The 21863-nt window shown below is 46.2% G+C and overlaps 1 protein-coding gene across 3 annotated transcripts; it reads right to left on the minus strand.

Moving 5' to 3' along the window:
• Positions 1 to 3233: 3233 nt before the first annotated feature.
• Positions 3234 to 20433, minus strand: E2F8 (E2F transcription factor 8). 3 transcript variants are annotated; one of them, XM_027580034.1, is made up of 13 exons: positions 20222 to 20433; positions 18906 to 19033; positions 16414 to 16692; positions 15836 to 15992; positions 13791 to 14105; positions 13410 to 13571; positions 11649 to 11786; positions 9734 to 9934; positions 9335 to 9422; positions 8544 to 9075; positions 4809 to 4941; positions 4303 to 4691; positions 3234 to 3988 (listed from the first exon to the last, which is right to left on the minus strand). In XM_027580034.1, exons 2-13 carry the CDS (start codon positions 18918 to 18920, stop codon positions 3806 to 3808), a joined length of 2592 nt encoding a protein of 863 aa, XP_027435835.1. In that variant the 5' UTR covers positions 18921 to 19033; positions 20222 to 20433; the 3' UTR covers positions 3234 to 3805. The 3 variants fall into 3 exon arrangements, with proteins under 3 accessions (XP_027435835.1, XP_027435836.1, XP_027435837.1); XM_027580035.1 differs by lacking the exon at positions 11649 to 11786 and having other exon boundaries at positions 3299 to 3988; XM_027580036.1 differs by lacking the exon at positions 4809 to 4941 and having other exon boundaries at positions 3299 to 3988; positions 4303 to 4620.
• Between the last annotated feature and the right edge of the window lie 1430 nt (positions 20434 to 21863).

Consider the following 21863-nt stretch of genomic DNA (forward strand, 5'->3'; position numbering starts at 1 on the left):
CCCTCAAGATTTGAAAACTACCAGTCAGGTGATACACATTGTAGGGAATCTTCAGTCAACCCACACTCCTCTGTATAATTAATAGGATTGCTCAGACAGCTTATCTGCTTAAGTTCTGAAAATCTCTTTATCCTTTATCTGCAGGAACACTAATCGCTTGAAAAGGACAGGGCTGAGGGAAGTTGTTTCAAAGCCATCAGTTTCCTGGTTTCCTTTTATCTCTTCTTTCAACTAGTTCCCTTTCAGGTATTTTAAATGGCACTTGGCATTCACTTGAACATAGGTGAGTTGCTCGAATTGAGAGTTGCGGGTGAGGTAAGCATCTTATCTATTCACTCCTCAGCTGCATTCAGCTGCATTCCACCAGGCCCAGCGAAGAGGGAACTGTCTGGTCTGAGAACTGGGAAGCCTTGGCTCTTGGGTTCCCTCTGTGATTTGGTAAGAGCCCTTTAGTTACCAGGTGTGGAAATGATCGGCAACTTTAAGCCAAGGAAACTTATTGGAAGGACACCAAAGGCCTGCAGAATCAGTGGATGGCTGAAAATCAGGCTCCAACAGGAGCGGGTACCATGACCTTTCCAGAAGCTGGGACACAGGGGCCCAAGCAATAGTCTTGCAGCCGGAACGGCATGGGGAGAGAGGTCCCTGCTAGGATTAAATGGAACATCAAATCCCAGGGAGGTTGTCTGAGGCTGGGTGACATGCTCACTCTTGCTAGATATGGGCGGGGCCCCCAGTTACAGCCAATGGGCTCCACCGAGTAATTCCTTAAGAGGAAATCAGGAGGCAGCTGAGGAAAAGAAATTGCAAGCTGGGCAGGTAATTGACCACTACTGTGGTGTTACTTGGCATCTTGAAAGTTGATTCCTGCTTTAAGATGAACAGACAGTGCTTCTCCCATGAAAGCCTTTCAGGTTAGCATGTCCCTGTGCTGTTTGCTTCTATGAATGTCTATAAAGCCAATGAACAATAATAAGACAAACTGGAAGAAGACAATTAGAAGAACCAGTGGTTTATTAGTTGTCCAACTTCTGATGACTTCATCACTGTGTAATAGTGGTTGTATTGGTTATCTATTGCTGTATAACATGTTACCACAAAAGGCATCTTTTTTTTTTTTAAGATTTTATTTATTTATTTGAAAGAGAGAGAGACAGCCAGAGAGGGAACACAAGCAGGGGAAGTGGGAGAGGGAGAAGCAGGCTTCCTGGTGAGCAGGGAGCCCGATGTGGGACACGATCCCAGGACCCTGGGATCATGACCTGAGCCGAAGGCAGATGCTTAATGACTGAGCCACCCAGGTGCCCTGCACCAAAGGCATCTTAAAACAACACAGATTTACCATCTCACAGTTCCTATGGGTCAGGAGCTTAGGAGCAGCTTAGCTGGGTTCTCTGCTTGAGGTCTCTTAGGGCTGTGATCAAGGTGTCATTTAGAGTTGCTCATCTGAGGCCTGACTAGGGAAAGATCCATGTGCAAGCTCACTCAGGTTGTTGGCCGAATTCAGTTCTTTGTGGTTCTAGGTAGGACTGAGGATTTCGGTTTCTTGTTAGTTTTAGCTGCAGGCTCCCCTCAGCTCCAAGAACACTGCGTACAGTCCCTTGCTGTGTTGGGTTCCCCTAACTGGGTTACACTACAATCTTACGTGACGTAAGTGGATAACCATGGACACATAATCACACATACACCATCCCCTTTACTGTAGCCTATTATTAGAAGGAAGACGTAGGTCCCATCCACACTCAAGGGGAGGGGATCGCACAAGGGCATGAACACCAGGAAGTGGGGATTTTGGGGGCAACCTTATGAATCTGTCCAAGTGGAAGAACTGAGTGGGATGATCCCCAGAGCTGTCTTGAAGTCGAACATAGCTTGTTCTTTCTGTGCATCTGATTTCCCCAAACCTCAGTGCTGGGAAGGTACTTCTTCATGTGAATTGATAGGGGGGCAGAACCAAATCTTGGCCTCTGATCTCTCTAGCTCAGCTTTAGGGGCAGGGGAGGGGATGTAAGGAGCTTCATCGCCTCAGAGCTACCATGACTGGGTTGGTTTCTCTCGGTTGTCAGTGTGTAGTTGAATCTAGTGGCCTCCACTGAACTGTATCTTCTGCCAGTATTTACCATTTGGCAAGTTACCATCTCTTTACTGCATGGAAATGCTTTCATTTATGCATGCACACATACTATAAGCACCTTAAAGGCAGGAGCCATTTCTTATATCAGGAACCATTCACATGACCTCCAAGTAGGATAAAAGCAAAGGCAGAAGTGCTTTGGAAGAAATAGCTCATATTGGTTCTCTAGGGTGAAGGAAGGGGAGTCTCTACGTCAGTGTGAAAATCTGCTCTTTACTTGGTTGTGCAAACAAAATATGTATATTTGAAAGGGATGATCTTAGATTACCCCGAGTGTGCTTGGTTCCTACTACAGCAGCTAGGTGGGCGTGTGTTAGCAGATGGGTGACAGATAAGGACCACACACCTGAGTCATTCCATATTCTAGCAGTGTGATTCTGGACTTACTGCTTTAATCCGTCAGCCTCGGTGACCTCATAGTTTTAGCTTGTGGAGATAATGCCTTTAAAATGTATAGCACAGTAGCTAGCATATAGTAAATATATAGGAAATAGATAGCACGATGATCCTTTAAGACCCTGACCCGTGAAGGCCTGTGTCAATTGTGAAGATGCAGTTCCCATAACGAGGTAGTCAAGGAGATGCACGCTTAACCCCTTGTAGCTCGTTCCTTCTCTTGGGGCTCATGGGGGTTTACCGTGGTAGTTCCTTGCGTAAATTAGAATCCCTACTGCTGCTTTCCCATCCCGAAGCCCGGCTGTTTGGAAAGTGTGGTGGGAGGACTGAACTGCAGCCCCTCCTCTGTAGACGGCAGCAGACGGGCTGGATGCTGGTCAGGTCAGGCCCGCATAGGAAGTGCCCCTGCTCCTCTCTTTCATTTCTAATCTCCCCAGGCATGATGGAAAGTGCAGGAGACTCAGCTGGGTGTCTGTGGCCCAGCAACAGCCTCTCCACAGCCATTTTAACTGCTGAAAAGTAGAGCCACAGGGGGGATCAAAAGTGGGAAGGAATGTAGGAACATTTTATAAATGTGGCACATCTACAGGAACTCAGGAGGTACCGTCCTTACCAAGGACCCGCCTCCCCAGCTAGTGAGGCTTTCATTTTCTCCCAACAGTGCCCGAACTGGCCAAATGAAAATGTGAAATACATTTTAGAAAAGTTTTAATTTGAACAACTTATGATTAAAAATACGCTTTATAAATAATTTTTCCATAGACTTGATTGAGGATTGTTGCAAACTTTACAAAAGGACACACGGCAACAAGAACAGGTTAAAGGAATTACAAAAAATATAGCTATAGCCCTCCCATTTAAAAATACAACATTATACATCACAGCGTTTCCATTGTGCAAAGGTGACGAGAATGCTGCATTGCGCATGTCACATAGTCACTCAAAAGGAAGTAAACTTTAATACGGTTACACTGCATAATAATATAGGCACAGTTGAGACAATGAAGCCTTTCCTCCGGACGTTAATACACCTTAGTTCAACATTTTGCTTTTACCTGGTACGACTGATGGCTGAAATTAGCTTAGTACAAATGTGTGTGTGTGTGTGTGTGTGTGTGTGTGTGTGTGTGTAGAAAAACAAGTGTCTGCTTTGAAATTAAGTAAACTCCCAACATATTTACAGTATTTTCAGAGAATGTATTCTCCAAATCAGTCTGATCACATCTTCTCTATTAAACAACTCTTTAGAAAAGTAAATGAAGCCCAATATGTCAATTAATGGACATCCTCCGTTGAGACTTCCAGTTTTCGCTGTGGGACAAAGAGAGTTCCTACGGAGGTTTTATTAGCACCATCGAAATCCACGTGGGATGGGCCCGTCAGCTTCACTGGTCCACCTGGGGTCCGGAAGAAACTTTCGGCCACTGACTGTGACCCTTGGGGTGTCACAGGAACAGGCTGATTGGAAAGGGAAGAATAAGAAAAAGACGTCAAATCCACACAGATAGGTATGGCCTACTAGCATCGGAGGGCGGAACTGGAAGCGCAAGACACACAGCAGGAGCCCAGCATATTCTGCAATGGGCCGGGAGGACTGTGGACTTCTGGGTACTCATCCTGGGTTTGGAAGGCAGCGAGGCCTTCCGTCTCCTCCTCCTCCCATCCTTCCCCTCGCCAGCGAAGAGAAGCAAAAGCGAGTCTTCCGTGATACTGATATCTGGGCCTTATTAACCCAAGGGGGAAAAAAATCCATTAAACGGAAATGCTCTCACCTGTTGTGTCCCCGTCAAAGCAACTGATTGTCCATTTGTTTGGTTCTGTCCTGGGGCTGGAGAGTCGTACCTGGTGGCCCGTCCTTGCTGAGTGCCTGCATTGTCTGGTACAACACTAACAGCCTCTATTCTTGGAGACACGGGAACAGCTCCCGGGCTGGCGGACACCTGCACACTGGGGGAGAGGAGTCCCAAGTGCTGCAGGGTGAAGTTTACAATGGCTGAGCTCGGGTTCTGGACGGGAACGGGGTGGCTCGAAGTGAGAGCCGGGCTGTTCCCGACAGGGACGCCTGCCACGGAAGTTGGTGAGACCATTAGCTTCAAAGGTGTTACATGGAAAGAGGGAAAATTAACAGCAGTGAGTTCGGATGATGTCACTGGAATAACACCTGGAAAGAAGAGGGGGGAAGATATCTTAAAAGCACAGGCATTTGTCTGAGAACCTTATAAGGCTTACGTGAACTTGAGCCTGACACTCATCTGAATAGTGTTTTACGTACACTCACCTGTGATTGGGGAGCTGTAGATCCTGTGGTTTGGGGAAAGTGTATTTGAGTTTTCTTTACTAGACAGAATGGACTCTGCCCCCAGGGATGAGCACTGGGTGAGAGGGATTAGGTATCCTGATGGGAACAGGGTCTAGAAAACAAGGAGGAAGGATTTATTTTACACACAAATATGGAAGGACAATGGCCATGTGCCTGTGCCAGGACTCATATCCCTTAGCGGTGGTTTGACTTTTTTCTGTTAAGATTTTATTTATTATTTGACAGAGAGAGACACAGCGAGAGCAGGAACGCCAGCAGGGGGAGTGGGAGAGGGAGAAGCAGGCTTCCCGCCGAGCAGGGAGCCGGATGTGGGGCTCGATCCCAGGACCCTGGGATCATGACCTGAGCCGAAGGCAGAAGCACAACGACTGAGCCACCCAGGCGCCCCGAGTGGTGGTTTGTCTTATAAGACCAAAGCATCCAACGGTATTGGCGACATGTGGGCCAGCTCTACGGCTAGCGGAAGACAATATCCCTCCCTCCTAGTCCAACATTTGTCCTGACTATCATAAGCCATTGGTTTCTTAAATGCTGTCTGTGGTCTTAGGAAGTATTCTAAAGCTAGCAGTGAGCCTGCTTAAGGGTAGAATTTGCCCAGCACACCCCCTCACACTGACATCTTAAGTCCCACCAACAGATTTTTTGGTATGATGTGGTGCCATCAAAATCACGTTTAATGCAGTTGGGCACCATAATGGCACTGTCGAATTACTATAGGATTGTTCCTGAATCATGTAGGATGGTCATTTCCTAGAGTATTCTGAGGAACCCTGGTTCCATAAGATGCAAGTTGGCCCTACTTGAATCATGGTTGAACAGGTCTCAGGAATGCTGAACTAAACAAAGGAATATGGTGTCTTCATTAGAGAATTTCTGAGGGGCTTTGATGATAGCACGCATTTGTAAATCTCCAGGGAGCATCCAGCATGTAGCATTTCCTGGGTGATTTGGCAGCTAAATTTTTGGTAGTATTGGTATTCAAGGGAAACATTTTAAGAAATGGTGATTTAGAGAAGTAGGTTGCCAAAATCATGGGCCAAAATGTGACCTCCGGGCTAGTTGGGTGAATGAAATTGTATTGGAACACAGCCATGCCCATTCATTTATGTTCTGTCTATAGCTGCTTTCTTGTATTTTTACAATGACAGAGTTGAATAGTTAGCACAGAGACCATATGGCCTGCAAAGCCAAAAATATTTACTATCTGGCCCTTTCCAAAAAAAGTTTGTTGACCCCTCACTGAGAACTAAGTAATTATACAACTATGTTTTTTTTTTCCTAGTATTTTAGGTTCCAGTGATACTGAGGAAATGCTCTTAATAACATACAAGCTAAAGGGCAGGGCACCAGAGTTCAAAAACTATAGATAAAAAAGAAAACTGATTAATTCATATCGCAGACCCCAAATGTCATGGAGCAAAAGTTTTAGGCAATAAAGTTATATTTGCGACAGAAATGGCCAGTGTTATGTTGTGTGCATCCCCCACCGAGCCTGCTTGGTCTCTGCATTTCACCAAACAGAGCCTGCCTGGGTGGCTGAACTGCCTGAAAAGTCCATTTCCTCTTTACCATGAGCAGGCCTGGCAAAAGCTAAAAGCAGCTCTTGTAACCTGGGGGGGCCTCCTTTTATCTTCCTCCAGATCTTTCTTCTCGCCATCGTCCAAACAATAGTCTACGCTTTGATCTAGCTGTTAATAGGTCCCATCTTTTCCTTGGGAACCAGTGAATTCAGAATCCGCAATGCTCACACTGTTCTACGACACGGTTATTTATTAATTTTGTTTCTTAAAGGTTTGGTACTGTTTCCATAGCTTTACTGGTTGGGTTCCTTGAAAGCTACAGGAACAGAAACTTTTAATGGGTGGATTTAGGCATTTTACAAAGAGCTGTTCTTTGCTAACCATTAATCATACTCTTTCATAGTACAAGTTACTCTGGTTGCTGGTTTAATTCTTTCAAATCTTCAGCAAAACCTATAGTACTCTAATAATTATTTTTCCATTTTCTACAAACTTCATTCTTTATGAAATCTTTTAACCTATAATGCCAATTCCTTTGTGTCTTTTTATATTAGAACTATGAATTAGCAGGATGAATGAATTTGGTATATTTCAGCTTGCACGTTTCTCATCTAGTCAGTCCTACATTAGACCTCTTACCCCTTCCTTCCCGTTCCATCAGCCTGTTTTATTTTTACTACTTATTCTTCACTACCTGAGGTATTTGTGTTTACTTGTATACTGCCTTCTCTCCCCCCATAGAAGTGTAGATTCTCAGTAATGTTTGATGAATGAATTGACACATGAATCTCTCATTTTCTTTGTTCAGCTCAGTCCATGCTAAAAAGAAATGGTCAAAATGAAGTCATAGAGACGAGAAAAGAAGAGGGACGTGGAAAATCTATCCACTGAAAATCCTAATCCTGAATGACTAAGTGAGCAACAGGAGACCATTATTAAATCATATCCATTGGCCCGAAGAGATTATGGACCTCCCAGAAAATTGAATCAAGCCAAAGCCTGGTGATTTTCCCCTTAGCATGTATATTAAATGCAAAATGATACTATGCTAAGATAATAGATGTTTCGAATGGTTACCATGAGGCCATCCTCAGGGAAGATTTGACAAACTCTAAAGCCTCTTTAATAACAGTTACAGATAATGCCCTTCAGCTTATACGGTGCCTTAAAAGGATCACAAGCCCCTCTATGTATATTATCATGTAATAAATGCAGTTAACCTCACAAAACCTGTGACGGGGCCCTGGGGCAAGAACTCAAAAGCAACAGTGACCAAAGGCGGGTGCTGGGTTTGATTTGATCCAGAGCACAGTGCTTTACACCCAGGAGATGATCAGAAAAAACTGGGGGAATAAATTCTTGATGGAGGTGGAAAAACAAGATGCAGAGAAGTAAAATAGCTTGAGTTAAGAGCTGGAACAAAATGAGAGATTAACGTCTGCCTCCACGTTTAGTGGTAGTTTATTTGGTGGTAATGTCCTCCATATATAATTGTCCCAAGGGAGAAAAATGAGATAACGTATATAAAAGTGCCTAATACTTCTGGTAGGCATCTAATAAATTCCTTCCTAAACTTAACTCCACCTAGGAAAAAAATGATCTGGAACATCGAAATCCCTAGAAGCCAATGCAGCAAATATACCTACAGTCTGCCAAGATAAGCTTGACTTTTCTAGTACACAAAACAGAAATTTGGGGTTAAATTTTAGGTGGAAAGTGAAAACAGAGGGAGCAATTTCTCATCCAGGCAACAGATGCCAGGTACATGACCTCAAACAAACATTAGGTAGTGACTCAGAAAGCAGGAGTTAACGGAACCCTATCCATCCATCCATTCATTTGAGGTTATGTCTGCTTGTAAATTATTCAAGACTTTCATGACAGGTGTTTGCATTCCAGTATGTGACAGAGAAATGGACTTAAGGACAACCACCCGTGGTGCTTTAAAAAGAGAGCAAATAATCCCTTCCTCCAAAGGTTAAATATATCCCTGCCGTCATCCCAGTCAGGGGATTAGCTGTCTGGGGCTTTGTTTGGATTATGGGATGCTAAGGAACAGTTCCTTGTCTTCTGAGAAACTGCCCTTTGCTCTGGTTAATTTCAGAGCTACTGCATTCTCCTCTGATCAATTGCAGAGTTCCCAAAGCTTTACACAGTTCAAGGCTCTACTTACCGTGGAGACATTTTCAAGTCCTTTTAGGTCCTCTTTAAATTTCTTTTTGGAACCACTGTCCTCGAGCAGGCTTGCCCTCTTCGAGCCTCTTTCTCCAGCAGGCTCCTTGTCTCGGTTCTTGGCACCCGGTCTCTCGGGCACTGGCAGCAAGCTTCCGGGCCTGGTGGAGGCACTGGACTTGGTGGCATCACTGGTGGCCTTCTCAGTGGTGGCATCTGCAGCATCTTTTGATCTTGTAGCTTTACAAGAGGGGGTGGGGCAGACTGTGGGGCTCAGGCCTTGGGGTGGCGTCACGGTCTGGGCCTGGGCAGGCTGCAGGTAGATAGCATAGGACGGGCCCGAAGGGGCCTGAGGTAGGATCACGGGCACTGCGGGTGACAGCGGGCTGGGGATGAGGGGGACCACCCCCAGGGGCTGGATGAGGGACGGTGCCGTCAGGTCCAGCTCAGCATTTGCTGGGGTGTCCAGAGGGGCCACGGGTTTGCACTGCCCAGATCTTGCCGGCTGTACCTTCACTTTCTTTCTGGGTTCACTAAGAGACAAGATTTCAAAACATGACACAGTGGAAATGCATTTTTCTCTAAAATGTTCTGCCACTTTAGACTGGCCCAAATTGAAGCCATGCGTTCATGAAACTAGCAGATAGTGTCTGTAATCACTGCCTAAGAGTTATAGAAGAGATTAACTCGCCGGTTTCCAAGGCTAGCGCATATTCTTACATAAAATAAGGAATCCTAATGATGCAATGTAAAAATAATTCATCCTGCCACTAAAAAGTATTGCTAACCTACCTTGATTGCTCTTCTAACTGCATTTTGCAAATAGCTGCGAGCTGAGCCATTTTACTTGGGAAGGGTGCCGAATTCCGAGAACTCTCAGCTGGTAAACAGAAAGGGGGGCGGGTAGTGTTGGTCAAAGCAAAAGAATAAATGCTCACACAGATGAAACATGACTGAAATCAAAGGAACAGAACACATGCACCTCACCCCCCAAATCACACAGCAAGGAAACGATAAAGTCCACCAATTACTTTTTATCCTTTCATTCATACATGGGTTAGGCTTCAAGTGGGTCCGGGTATTAGGGTACTGAAACAGTTCTCTAACAAGTACCAGAGGGATCAAGTAAGCTAAAGAATCAGATAGAAAAGGAATTCCTCGGAGCAGAGCCCGACGCGACTAAAAACATACCTTTGTTGGTCTTGATGGGGCTGCTGGGGGCAGAATTTATCTTCCTCCGGTCGTTTTCTATACTCTTTACCAGTTTGATAAGAGATGGGTGTCGAGTGAAGTTCGGTTTCCCACGCGTGGAGAAGAGGTTTTTGGCACAGTTGTCTTTCGAAGGACGCTTTGCTTCCAGATCGGAGGGGAGGAGAGGAACAGGGCCAAGGCCTGAAAGAGAGAAGGGCGGGGGGTCAGAAGCTGGCCAGCTCTACTTCCTTGTGGGGGCTGAAGCCCAAGTGTAGTCCGAGATCGATTTTAGGAATGAAAGCATCAACAGTTATAGAGCACCGACCCTGGGACAGACACTGTCTGAAGGGCTTTGATACAAAACCTTGTTAATCTTATTTTAACTGAATTCGGAGGTAAGATTTCACACGTTAACTTCTCTGAAACCCACTGCGTCTTACAACCAACTGGTGATGTGCTAGAGTGTAATCATTAGTGGTTTCTCTTTCTTACAGATACAGACACAAAATTGGGCATCTTCTCATCGGTGGAGTTCTAACCCAATGAAATATGGCAACCCTCACAGTGATGGGCTGAATATTTGGGCCCCTCAGGTTCATAGGTTGAAATCCCAACCCCTCTGATGTGGTGTTAGGAGATGGGGCCTTTGGGAGGTGCTTAGGTCATGAGGGTGGAGCCCTCTTGAATAGGATTAGGGCTCTTATGAAAGAGGCCCCATAGTGCTCTCTAGTCCCTTCTACCATGTGAGGTTATGACAAAATGACGGCCATCTAGAAAGCAGGCTCTGGCAAGACAATGAATCTGTTCGTGCCATGATCTTGGACTTTCCAGCCTCCAGAACTGTGAGAAGTAAACTTCTGTTGTTTATAAGCCACCTAGTCTATGGTATTCGGTTATAGCAGCCTGAATGGAGTAAGACATTCTCAACAACTCCACCAGGTAGGTACTTCTTTGGAAATGCATCCCCATCTCTGAGACATTAACCCACTGACCTCGGTCTCTAAGCTAGTAGAAAGTGGGCCTGGGATATGAACCCATCAGTCTGGCCCCTGAGCCTACACTCAGAATCCCTGCACCAAGGGACCTCTCTCTTGAGGTTACAGTGGACTCTTGAACTGCAGCGAGTCCACATATACACAGATTTTTTACAGTGCAGTACTGCAAGTGTGTTTTCTTTTCCTTATGATTTTCTTTGTAACATTTTCTTTTTTCTACCTTACTTCATTGTAAGAATATAGTATATGATACACATAACATACAAAGTATTTGCTAAGTGACTTTATGTTATCGCTAAGTCTTCTGGTCAACAATAGGCTATTAGTAGTTAAGTTTTGGGGGAGTCAAAAGTCATATGTAGATTTTCGACTGCGCTCCTAAACGCTGCGTTGTTCAAGAGTCAATGTATATTCAAAATCACAATAACCTTGCAAAGCCACCACTGTTCTTCCCATTTTGCCGGTGAGGAAACAGCCTTGGAGATACAACTTGCTCAAAGCCACACAACTAATAAGGGGCTAAGTTTCCCTCTGCCTCCGTGGCCCGTGTTCTTGCCACTTTAAACATTTTGGCATGGGATCTTTGGTGGAATGTAAAATGTCAGAACACCAGAGGTGAGATGGAGACTAGAATATTAATACTGGAATGAATTCATTTCATATTCTCAGTGTGTATAGGCTCTGTTAGGGCCTTTCACACAGATTCTGCCTCTTGGGTACAGGGTAGGTGTTTTGGACCGTGGGTTGCTGATGGAACCCATAGCCAAACTTTCCATATTGGCAGTCATCTTTGTCTTTCCAACAACTTACAGATATCCTTTCCATGTCGGAGTGTGGACAGGGAGGGGAAGAGAGAATATCTCCCAATGCGCATTAATTCACAACAACGAAGCGAGGAATGAAGGGAAGCAAATACATACCACAGGGACTTGGACTGATTTCTGGGCCTGTCCATTTAAAAGCTGGTTTTCGGCCTCTTTCTTCTGTAACATGAACTTTCTTGATAAGATTCAGGCTACTCAGAACATTAGCTATATCATACAACCTCCTAATTTTTGCTGGAAAATAAAAGGTATATATACCACTCAGTGGAATAATGAAAGATCAAAGGACTTTGCTTCATAAAGACTTCATGTATATTCAGAGAGCTAGCCCAGCCATCAACGTCAGACAGAGGAGAATGTGACTCTTTTAAGTTATTCTGGTGAGACTGCTTTAATTCAAACAAAAAATAGTTTTAAATATTGAAAAGACTTCAGTTGCTGCGGGTACCGAATTTTGAAATGACAACGGTTGAAAAAGGAAAAAAGCCTTCATGAGATCACCCTATCGGGAACTACATTACAGATTTTTTAATAAAAAGCTCCCACTGCTGGGCATCTTCTAATGGGGATTCAGAAGAGTTTTATGAACAAATAAAGCACCAATAGAAAATGTATAGCTTTCCTGCCTGTGACGGTTTATAACAATGAGATTTACTTAGCTCATAAGCATGGAAGATTCTCTACCCCATCAAAATTTGTACATTTTCATACTGTCCTTAAAGTTATATGCAAAGCAGAGATTTGTGAATTCTACAAATCTTACATATCTTAAAAAGTTTTGTTACAAGAGGTCTATCTCTACTGCCAGCTTGATAGTACAAAATCGTAAATTGGGCCCCTTCTTCATAGCCAGGCCAGAGGGTTCTGAATTCCCTGGGGATTCAGCAAATGACACATTTGCAGTTCCTGGGATGGTTTCTGATGCTGTGACTAACCAGTGAAATGGAGAGCTGAGAACTGCCTGGTGAGTCAGAAAAATCAGGCAGCCCATCAGTAGTACTGGGACTGTTTTCTGAAATTACACATCTCCCAGGCCAATTGCCGGTATTATTGCCTTTACCCTCGACTTACTTTTATCTTTATAGAGTCACTATCAAGCTGAGGGTGTTGGAATATACTTTCGAGGGACTAGCGCAGCTTTACAGGGATGGAGAAGTCTGAGCTCCCGGGCACTCCCCACAGCGGGTCCCCTGGTCAGGCTAGCCTCGTACACTGCCTGGACGTGGCCCCGGGAGAGGTGGACGCACAGCAGGCCCCTCCCATCTGCTGAGCTCTTCTTTCCACATGCTTCTCTTCCTAGAGGCTCCTGCAAAGCCTGTCCCTGAGGCGCAGGCAGAGCTCTGCATCAGGAACCCAGTCCAGGCCTTCCTTTATTTTTTATTATTCCTACTTTGAGCGGGTCTGGCTGAAACCATTCTTTCAAAACGGCAAACCAATGGTGCGGCAAGTAGGTCACTTCTAGGAACGATTTTAGAAGAGTTATTTATACTCTTACATCTGAGAGCAGAGACCTGAGTTCTGGACCCACTTTACAATTTAATGCTCACTTAGACTTCGGGTACCACAGAGTCCACATGTGCAAAGTGGGGACAGTGTTACAGTATCCAAGGAGGGAACTTTTAAGCAACTGTTTATAAGCCCGAGTGCCAGACAAATAAGAGTAGTTATATACATATCTTTGAATCCTACAAGTTAGCGAAAAACAGTGTAATCCTGGCTTCTGGGGGGGGAAGTGAAGGTACAGAAGCATAATTAGAGAAGATGTCAGTGTAGCAAATGTATTTGGCAATTAGTTCATACGTAAGTTTTTATGGTTTACGAAGAGGCCCAGAAGTCCACGGCAGTCATGGCACTTACTTTTAAACTTGCTTCTATCCAGATCTTCCACGTGGTCTTCCCCAATTAAAATCTTGGCGGCGATTTCTAGGCTGACTATCTGAGGCGTTGACACCAAAAACAGCATCACAAATTTCTGGCTCATCACTCTTAACGACTTATCTTTGCGGCTGTTTACAGAAGCTTTGGAGAAGGATGAGGGTTAGAGAATTAAAATTCAGGAAGGGACAAGTGACTTCTAAAGTAACAAGGCTAAAAATACCACAGCCTGATCAAACAGTTGACAACTGCAGCTTTTTAACATGTTAAAAGGCAGCAGCAGTGTCAGAACAGTGTTCTGGAAGGAACCTTTGCCTCTAGGGAGAAGTGCTGTGCAGCCCGGCTCTCCCAACCATTGCTCACCTGCCCGAAATTCCACTCCAGGGAGTTCGACGAAACACATGTCTGGGTGTCCGTTCTGGCCCGTGTTTGATTTGATGATATGATCCTCTATACTGTAAGTCTTACTAAAGTCAAACTCTTGTTCATACTCTTTCTTTTTGATCATCATGATCTGCTCGGCATACTTGTTCTCCTCCCCGACGCTTTTCAGAGTTCCAAGGGTTTTGTTGAGATTATGTCGCCCGTGCCAAGTGTACCTGTTTTTGGCCAGGCGGCTCACCATGTGTAAACTCTCCAGGACATTCACAATATCGTAAATGCGTCGCCGCTCAACATCTGCCAAGAATGAGCAATTGTACGTACTAGGATCAGATTTTGTACGTTGTATAGAATGGGATAACTTCTTCTTCCATGGTCTATTGATCAGTGTGGGTGTGGATGATAGAACTTAGTTACACTCCACAAAGAATGTGAAGATGAGGAAGACATGTTTCTGCTCTCATAGGGTACACCAAGAATACGAATGAGAGAGGTAACATTCATTGAGGGCCTATGAGGGGCCATACAGCTGGAGGAAATGTCTATCGTAAACCGGTGAGGCAGGTATTATTATTTCACACTTTACGGATGAGGGAACAGCAGCTCACACTGGCTAAGTAGCCTCCCCAAGGTACAGAGCCAGTAAGTGGCAAAAACAAGTCTTCAGTACTCTAAATTCCACATATTACAACCTGTTTTTATATTCTTCTTCAAAGCATGCATGCACATGCACACATGCACGCACATACAAACATGCACACGTGCATGCATGCATGCACATGCACACACAGAGCCGTCATATGACAGGCACAAGGCACTGAGATTTCTTGCTGCTCCTGGAACCTGCCAGATATGCCCTTGTCTGAAGGCCTTTGTAGTGGGCTTTTCCTTCTGCCTGGAATCCCTGTTCCCGATGCCCTCACTGCTCCCCACCTCCATTCTGTCAGGTTCTTGCTTAGATGTCACCTTCTCAAGGAGGTCTGAGCTGACCACCTAACTTAATGTTGCAAAGCACACTCCCAGCACTCCTGGCTCCCCTGTACCCTGTTCTACCTTTTATTTTTCCCACAGCATGTATTACCTTCTAACATACGTTATTACTACTTGCTTACTATGTGCTTTGTATAATACCCATAATTATCTCTCCTTATTGTCTGTCCTTTGCATACTTATCTCTTAGGCCGCACTAGAAAGTAGGTTCCACAGGAGGGAAGATTTTATTCTTGTCATTCATCGATGTCATCCCAAGCTTTTACAGCACTGCCTGGCACACACTGGTGGTCAACAGCTACCCACTGACTTAAAGGTGCAGCTGACATAGTTATAATTAAGGATAGGTGAATAGATGAATCTGAATGGCATATTCTTAAAATGTGAAATCAAGTTGATACTTATAAACGGGCATTTGAAGAGTAAAACTTTCTCTGAGGAAGTGATAGCTCTATGTGAAAATATCCTGCATCCTCCCTTCAGTTTCAGATTGTAACATTTTCATGACTCCAAAGGTATCCCAAATTTGGCACAGACCCCTTTTTAGCGGTCACTAGATTCAGGTGTCTGGAGGAGTAAAGGGGCAGGAGGAACACGGTAACTTTTGCCAAACACAAACACGTAGATTGAGTGGCAGGGAGCGCTAAGGCCCGGTAAAGCCCGGCTTCCGCTCACAGAAGCGCATCCCCATTGGAAACTGTGGAGATACCTAGTTCCTCAGCCTAGCTCTTCAAGGAGAGAACCGAGACAGAAGGTCAAAGTTGTAGCTGTTTATGAAACAAGTCCTAAAACAATGTTGCCTTCCTTTACAGCTTCCAAGCTTTCGAAATGCAATCAGAAGCAAATCTCCATGGTCATTTTTCCTTCTGTTTGAAGACTCACTGAAATTGGAAACTCTCTGCCTTCATTCTTAAATTAATAGGGCTTCAGAGATTTACTGTGTCATTACACACACTGGCTAGATGAGTGTGGGTCTGAGGGAGCAAGTCCACGGAATCACTTTAATTACTGTCTCTGTGAATGCTCTGCATACTTACTCAGTTCCTCGGCGACTTCGTCAAGACAGATGTCATTATTCACAGCGGGGTTAGGATAGTTAGGATATCGTGCTAAGAACTTATGACACAGCAATCCTAAACTTTTCTCTTTTCGACTTGGTTGGGATTTCTCATATTCGTCTCCGGATAAGTGTTCCTACAAAAGAAGAGGTAAATAACGTCTGAGTCGGAAATAAAGTCTGACAGGTTTATTGGGGCCCTCTGCACTTGAGGGCTAACACGCTTAGCTTCAACAACTGCAAAATTTGGGGGAAAAAGATGGGAGCCAGTATAAAACCGCTTGGCAGATCTAAAAAGGAAGCTTGAACTGAAAATAAGTCAAAGGCTCAGAATTCCTAGTGCTGTATTTGATGCAGTCCAAACCTTTCCTGTGCTCGGAAGCAGGCTAGTAAGTCTGTAGGTGGCAATGCTTTATATTACTGGCACTTTTGTAACAGCTACCCCTCCCTACACACACACACACACACACACACACACACACACACGCACGCACGCACGCACGCACGCACGCACGCACGCACGCCCACCAGTTTCCACCCAGTCTTTTGCAAACCTACATGTAAACAATCTTTGGCCTCAGGTAATCCATTCCTGCTGTCAAACAACCCCCTTTTCTGATCTCTGTTTCGGATCTCAGGGCTCACAGCACTGATGAGCATTTTCAGGTTGGCTGTTGGTGTCCACGGTTCTCCCTGGGAGATTTCCTTGGGCTTGGTGGGTGTGGTCAAAGGGCCAAAGTCAGGCTGGATCTCCGTCAACACTATATTTGCTGCAATGGATTCCTTCAGAGGTGTTTTCATGAGTCCTCTTTTATGTGGCTCAAAAAAGAGATTTTCCTGGTTTAAAACAAGTAAACAATTAAATCCACTATTAAGCAGGATTTATCAGATAGCTTTCGATCCAGAAATTGTACAATAAATAGAATATTGCTAAGGAAAACATGCTTAATGAGGCTGGAGAGTCGATTAAATTAGTAACTGTCTTCCAAAGATCACTTGACACTTATTGTCTTTTTACTAGCTAAATTTCCATTTTTAATCTTGCAGTAAAGCACAGACTTAAATTTTTCTTATGTTCCAAGAATTAAAAAAAAAACCTCGAAGGCCTAATTTTAAAACCTTTTTGATATAATTTTTGATGTAGAGAAATGTTGCAGGTAGTATGGAGAGTTCTCATATACCTTTCACTCAGCTTCCCCTAATAGGACTGATAATTTTAGGTGATCCAAAACTCCTAGGAGTGACTTTCACACATGACACTGCAATAAAGCCTATATGGCAGAAACCAAGTCCCGTTCCTCTGTGTGTGTCTGCCTGGCCCAATGGCTGCATGCATGGAATGCTCAGTCAAACACCATTGATGTGGAAGAGTCAGAAAGCCAAGGAGACAAGGGTGAGGGCTAGCCTATGGTCATACTTACAGGCAAAACCTAGTAGGGAGGGGTACCTGGGTGGCTCAGATGGTTGAGTGTCTGCCTTCGGCTCAGATCATGATCCCGGGGTCCTGCATTGGACTCCCTGCTTAGCGGGGAGCCTGCTTCTTCCTCTCCCTCTCCCCCTGCTCATGCTCTCTCTCTCTCTCTCTCTCTCTCTGTGTGTGTCTCAAATGAATAAATAAAATCTTTAAAAAAAAAAAAACCTGGTAGGGAGCAAAATCCAGAGTGCCTAAGAGTAAAGGAAAAGTCTTCTCTTTCAATATTTACCTCTCTCACTTTATTATTTTTTTTCCAAGACTTTATTTATTTGAGAGAGGGAGAGCGCAAGCAGGAGGGAGCAGCAGAAGGAGAGGGAGAAGCAGGCTCCCCGCTGAGCAGGAGTCCAACACAGGGCTCTATCCCAGGACCCCTGGATCATGACCAGAGCCGAAGGCAGATGCCTAACTGACTGAGCCACCCAGGCGCCCCTAACTCTCTCACTTTATAGAAGGAAAAATGGGGCCCAGAGAAAGAAAATTAGTTATCCAAAGTCACAAAGCTAGTTCCTGGCAGAGGCAGGACTGCCTGAGACATGGAGGTAAATTAATAGCAGCACAAATAAGACGAATGAGACTATGTTTCTTCTTCCACTTTTGGCCACTGGGGACTTCACACATTCTTACTACCTATGGCTATTTTAGAGAAAATGTTTGGAATGGCAATAAGTGAAAGAAGACAGAGACTCACTAATTCCTCAGTGACTTTAGGAACAAAGATTAATGGGACTGTTTAACATGTCTATGACTCCTTGGGATTTATCAGGTGCTTTTCCATTTGTAATTTTCACCAAATCCTGTAGTCCTATTCTGCAGAAGAGGAGACCCTGGCTGAGAGAGGTTGTGCAGGACTTGTACCTGAATATCCTCAATCCAACTATGGTGGTCTTACATGGAAATCAGTGTGATGGATACAATGGGGGACCCTCCTAAGCATGTGCACCTGGGAGGTACAGACCCAAGAATGGCATCTCTCTAAAGGCTGCTGTCCTTTGCCTCAGACTATCCGAAAAGATAGCAATTCTCTTACTTGACTAATATCTAAACCTTCGAGGAACTTCGCATTTTTCCTTTTTTAACCTATCAGTAGTGGGACACCAGTCAAGATACCCCTACTGACAATTCTTTTGTTATTTTACAAAATGTCTAGCTCACAAATCAAGTGTTGTGGCCCCCAAGTTTAAGAAGCTGCCGATTTGGTAGAAAATTATCTTCAAAAGGAATCTGATCTCAAATCATGTCAAATGCCCTCTCTGAATTCTAATTGTTCAAGAATTCTGAGAAATATCATAATGCAGCTAGCAAATTTTATTATTCTTAAAACTACCTTTTCTCTCTGCTTATCTCTTTGAGATTTCCATTTGAAATCAAACCATTAAAAACTTTGGATTACTTTACCTCTGGCCAAACTCTTCCCCTCGTTAAAAATTAAATTTCCCTTCCTTCTGGGTTTTTACAGAAGGTAACTAAAAAGGGATGTGGCATTAATAAGATATTGGATATGGAAAAATTATGGGGTTAAATCAGGATGATATTGCATTTAAAACTGGGATGATGAATACTAAAGTTAAAAAGGTACCTTTTCATTCTCCATTCTGTAAATTTTTCATACATTTAGAGTTTCTTTAAGAATGAAAAATCTGGAGTTTCTCCCAACACCCTGATGGTTTAAGTAGTCCAATCAGTTCTATTAAAAAGTTTATTTTCCTTAAAAAGAAAAGGAAATAGAAAAAGTTAAAGAAAAATAAAACCAGGAGATCCGTTGAATATTCCCTCATGGACACCACAGGCCACTTAAACAAAGACTAACGAAAAATGACAAATTACATTTACATTTTATTCCCGACCAGAGATAGTCCTCCTGGGCAGAGAACTCAATCAAACGCCAGTAAATTCCTTCAGCAAACCGAGCTGCTGTCATGAGACTTAAAGGAAACCACAGAACTTCCAGTGACAGTCCTCTCCCACCTTTAGAGAAGGCGCGCCATTCTCCGGACCCCACCAAATGGACCTTAGTAAGCACAAGCACCCACCTGTTCACAGGTCAGGGCTCGGGACTCAGCGCCCCAGCCCTGGTTCCGGCTGAGCAGACACAACCCCAAGCATCCCGACAAAAGTCTGCATCTAGATGCCTGAATTTTTCCCCTGACACACACGTGCACAGGGTCAGCAGTAAAGTCTCGGGAAATAGCTTCATAGGAAACTTCCAAATTCAGTCCTTAAGCTCCAAAAGTACTCTGGGTATTTAAAGAGCGCCTTGTGATTAAGACTTTTTCCTTTTTTTAAGACATCCTTAAAAGATGCAAAGCGCTGGGTACTCTCAATTCGGTTGGCCAGTTCACGCCACGATGTTGGATCTTACCAAGGAGGCTGCATTTGTTCAGTAAAGCAACCAGGTACAGCCCCCCTGCCGCCACCCGCTCCGCGCCCCGCGCACTTCCCCCTTCGCCCGGCCAACTACCCCTCCCCCCCCCCCGGGCCCAGTCCGCGCGCCACCAGCCCAGCAGTTCCCGGACAGCATCTTCGCGGTTCCCAGGGCAACGATTCCTAACCAATCAGAGAGCTGGACGCGGGCCTGCGATTGGTTGGCGGCGCCAGGGGCGGGTCCGGACCTTCCGCCTTCGATTTAAAAATTTGGCGCGGAAAGCAGGACCGTGGCCGGCACCGCCCCTTAGCTGCGCGGGGCTTGAGCGCCGGCAAACCCGCGCCCGGAACCACTGTATCCCCGCCCCTCCCCCTCGCTCGCCCCCTCCCCTCTGCGCGGGAGCTCAGCTCCTCCCTCCACGGCCCCCGGCGGAGCGAGAGGCGGGAAACGGCCGTCTCTGCCGCTGCCCTCCCGAGCCCTCTCCCGGTGCTGGGCCAGCTGGGCGCCGCATCCCTCTGCGTCCCGCTGACCTGTCAGTTCACCTCACGGTTGGAGCCGGCGGGGGCTGAGCGGGGACTCCTCGGCGCCCCTTTCCCGCTCAGGTCCGGGAGCCCGCGTGTCGGGCCGTCAGTCGGTCCTCAAGCCGCGCCGAGGTGGGTGCCGCGGAGGGAAACGCCGGGACCGGGACTGGCGGGCCGGCGGGCGGGCAGAGGGAGCGTGACCGTCCAGGAGCAGTCAAGCCCCCGATTTGAAATTAACCCGCTCCCGGCGCGAGCAGATCCCGCGGGCTGGGAGGGCCGCTCCCCTCCCCCACGCCCGCTCTTCCCTGCCCCGGACCCCGCGCGCCAATCGGAGCCTCCAGAAAAGAGCCGGCGGCGAATCAGGGTGTAGGCACCGCCCTCCGGTCCCGCCTCCACTCAGAGTTGGGGGAAAAGTTCAGCAACTTTTTTTTTTTCCCCTTTTTTTTTTTTTTTTCCGAACACCCCCTCCCCTTGCTAAAGTTGGGGAATAAAGTTTGGCCCTCTCGGGGCGTGAGGGCTGAGACGCGGGCGCTCTGCGATTCCCAGTCAGGCCGTCCCACTCCCTGCCTAGCTCCACTCACCTGCCCTCCGGACCCCCAGCCGGGACCATTCCCCCTTCCATCTCTGGCATGCATTATTATGCTGCCCACCACTTGCCCCATGGCTTCTAGGAACTGGTGTGTAGAGGGAGAAGCTTGACTAACTGGTGCCCAAACTCGATGGGCGTGGGGTCTCGGCCGAGCTGTGAGAACTCAGGTGTGGGAGGAGGTGTAGTAAGGTTGAAAACCCGCCAGGCCTGTTCCGGGCGTCCGCAGTGTCCTTCTCTCTCGTGGTCTCCCACCCGCTCCTCGCTTTCCCCTCCCTTGTCGTCTTCCCTCGCTTTCCTCTCTTTTTCCGGTTTCTGAGTCTCGGACAGCTTCAGCATGGAATACTGTAGAGTTCTAGATTAATAGCAGGATTGGGAGACGCTCTAGTCCAAAGCCCTCGTTTTGCAGACAGAGCTGCCTTGCCTGTGCCTGGATTGTGTGCGCCCGTGTTGGCTTGCCCCGCGGTTCTCTGCCTTAGAGCGTTTCCCCTTTTCTGGGGACCTGTGCTGGAGTTGCGGTACGGCATGTATTGCCCAACCGCGCCTAGATCAGGGCGCCCATCTCCCGACGGTTTGGTTTGAGCTCTTCCCCCTCTTTTGTAGTCTCGCGTCTCTAAGTTCCAGCAAGGCCCACGTCCAGGATCTCCCAGGCTCGCTCATGTGTCAGTGAAGCACCAGGGCTGACTTGCAGCGCGGGACATTCCCGTATTCCCGAACGCAGTATAAGGGCGGGGTTGTTGTGATATAGAGGCTGGGGTCGCCGTGCCGCAGCGACCGACCGTAGGGCCTGGGGTCCGGTTTGCGAACGGTGGTTCTTTCTCCCCGCGAATTGCGACCCTGGGGTGCGCAGGGGCTGTGGTGCCCCTGTCCTCCCCTTGCCGCCAGCCGGGGGTCACGGGCCACATCGACTTCAGGCACTTCTACTTGAAAGCCCGCCTTTCGGGGTGCTGTGCAGAATGTCTCAGATTTAAACTAAAGCGAAGGTCATTGGGCAGAGGTCTCACCACCGACAGCACTAAGCAGCTGCTTCTTCTTGAGCCCAGGTACACCTTTTCTGGAGCAAGG

Source organism: Zalophus californianus, chromosome 11 (assembly GCF_009762305.2).
Source record: "Zalophus californianus isolate mZalCal1 chromosome 11, mZalCal1.pri.v2, whole genome shotgun sequence".
Lineage (NCBI taxonomy): Eukaryota > Metazoa > Chordata > Mammalia > Carnivora > Otariidae > Zalophus > Zalophus californianus.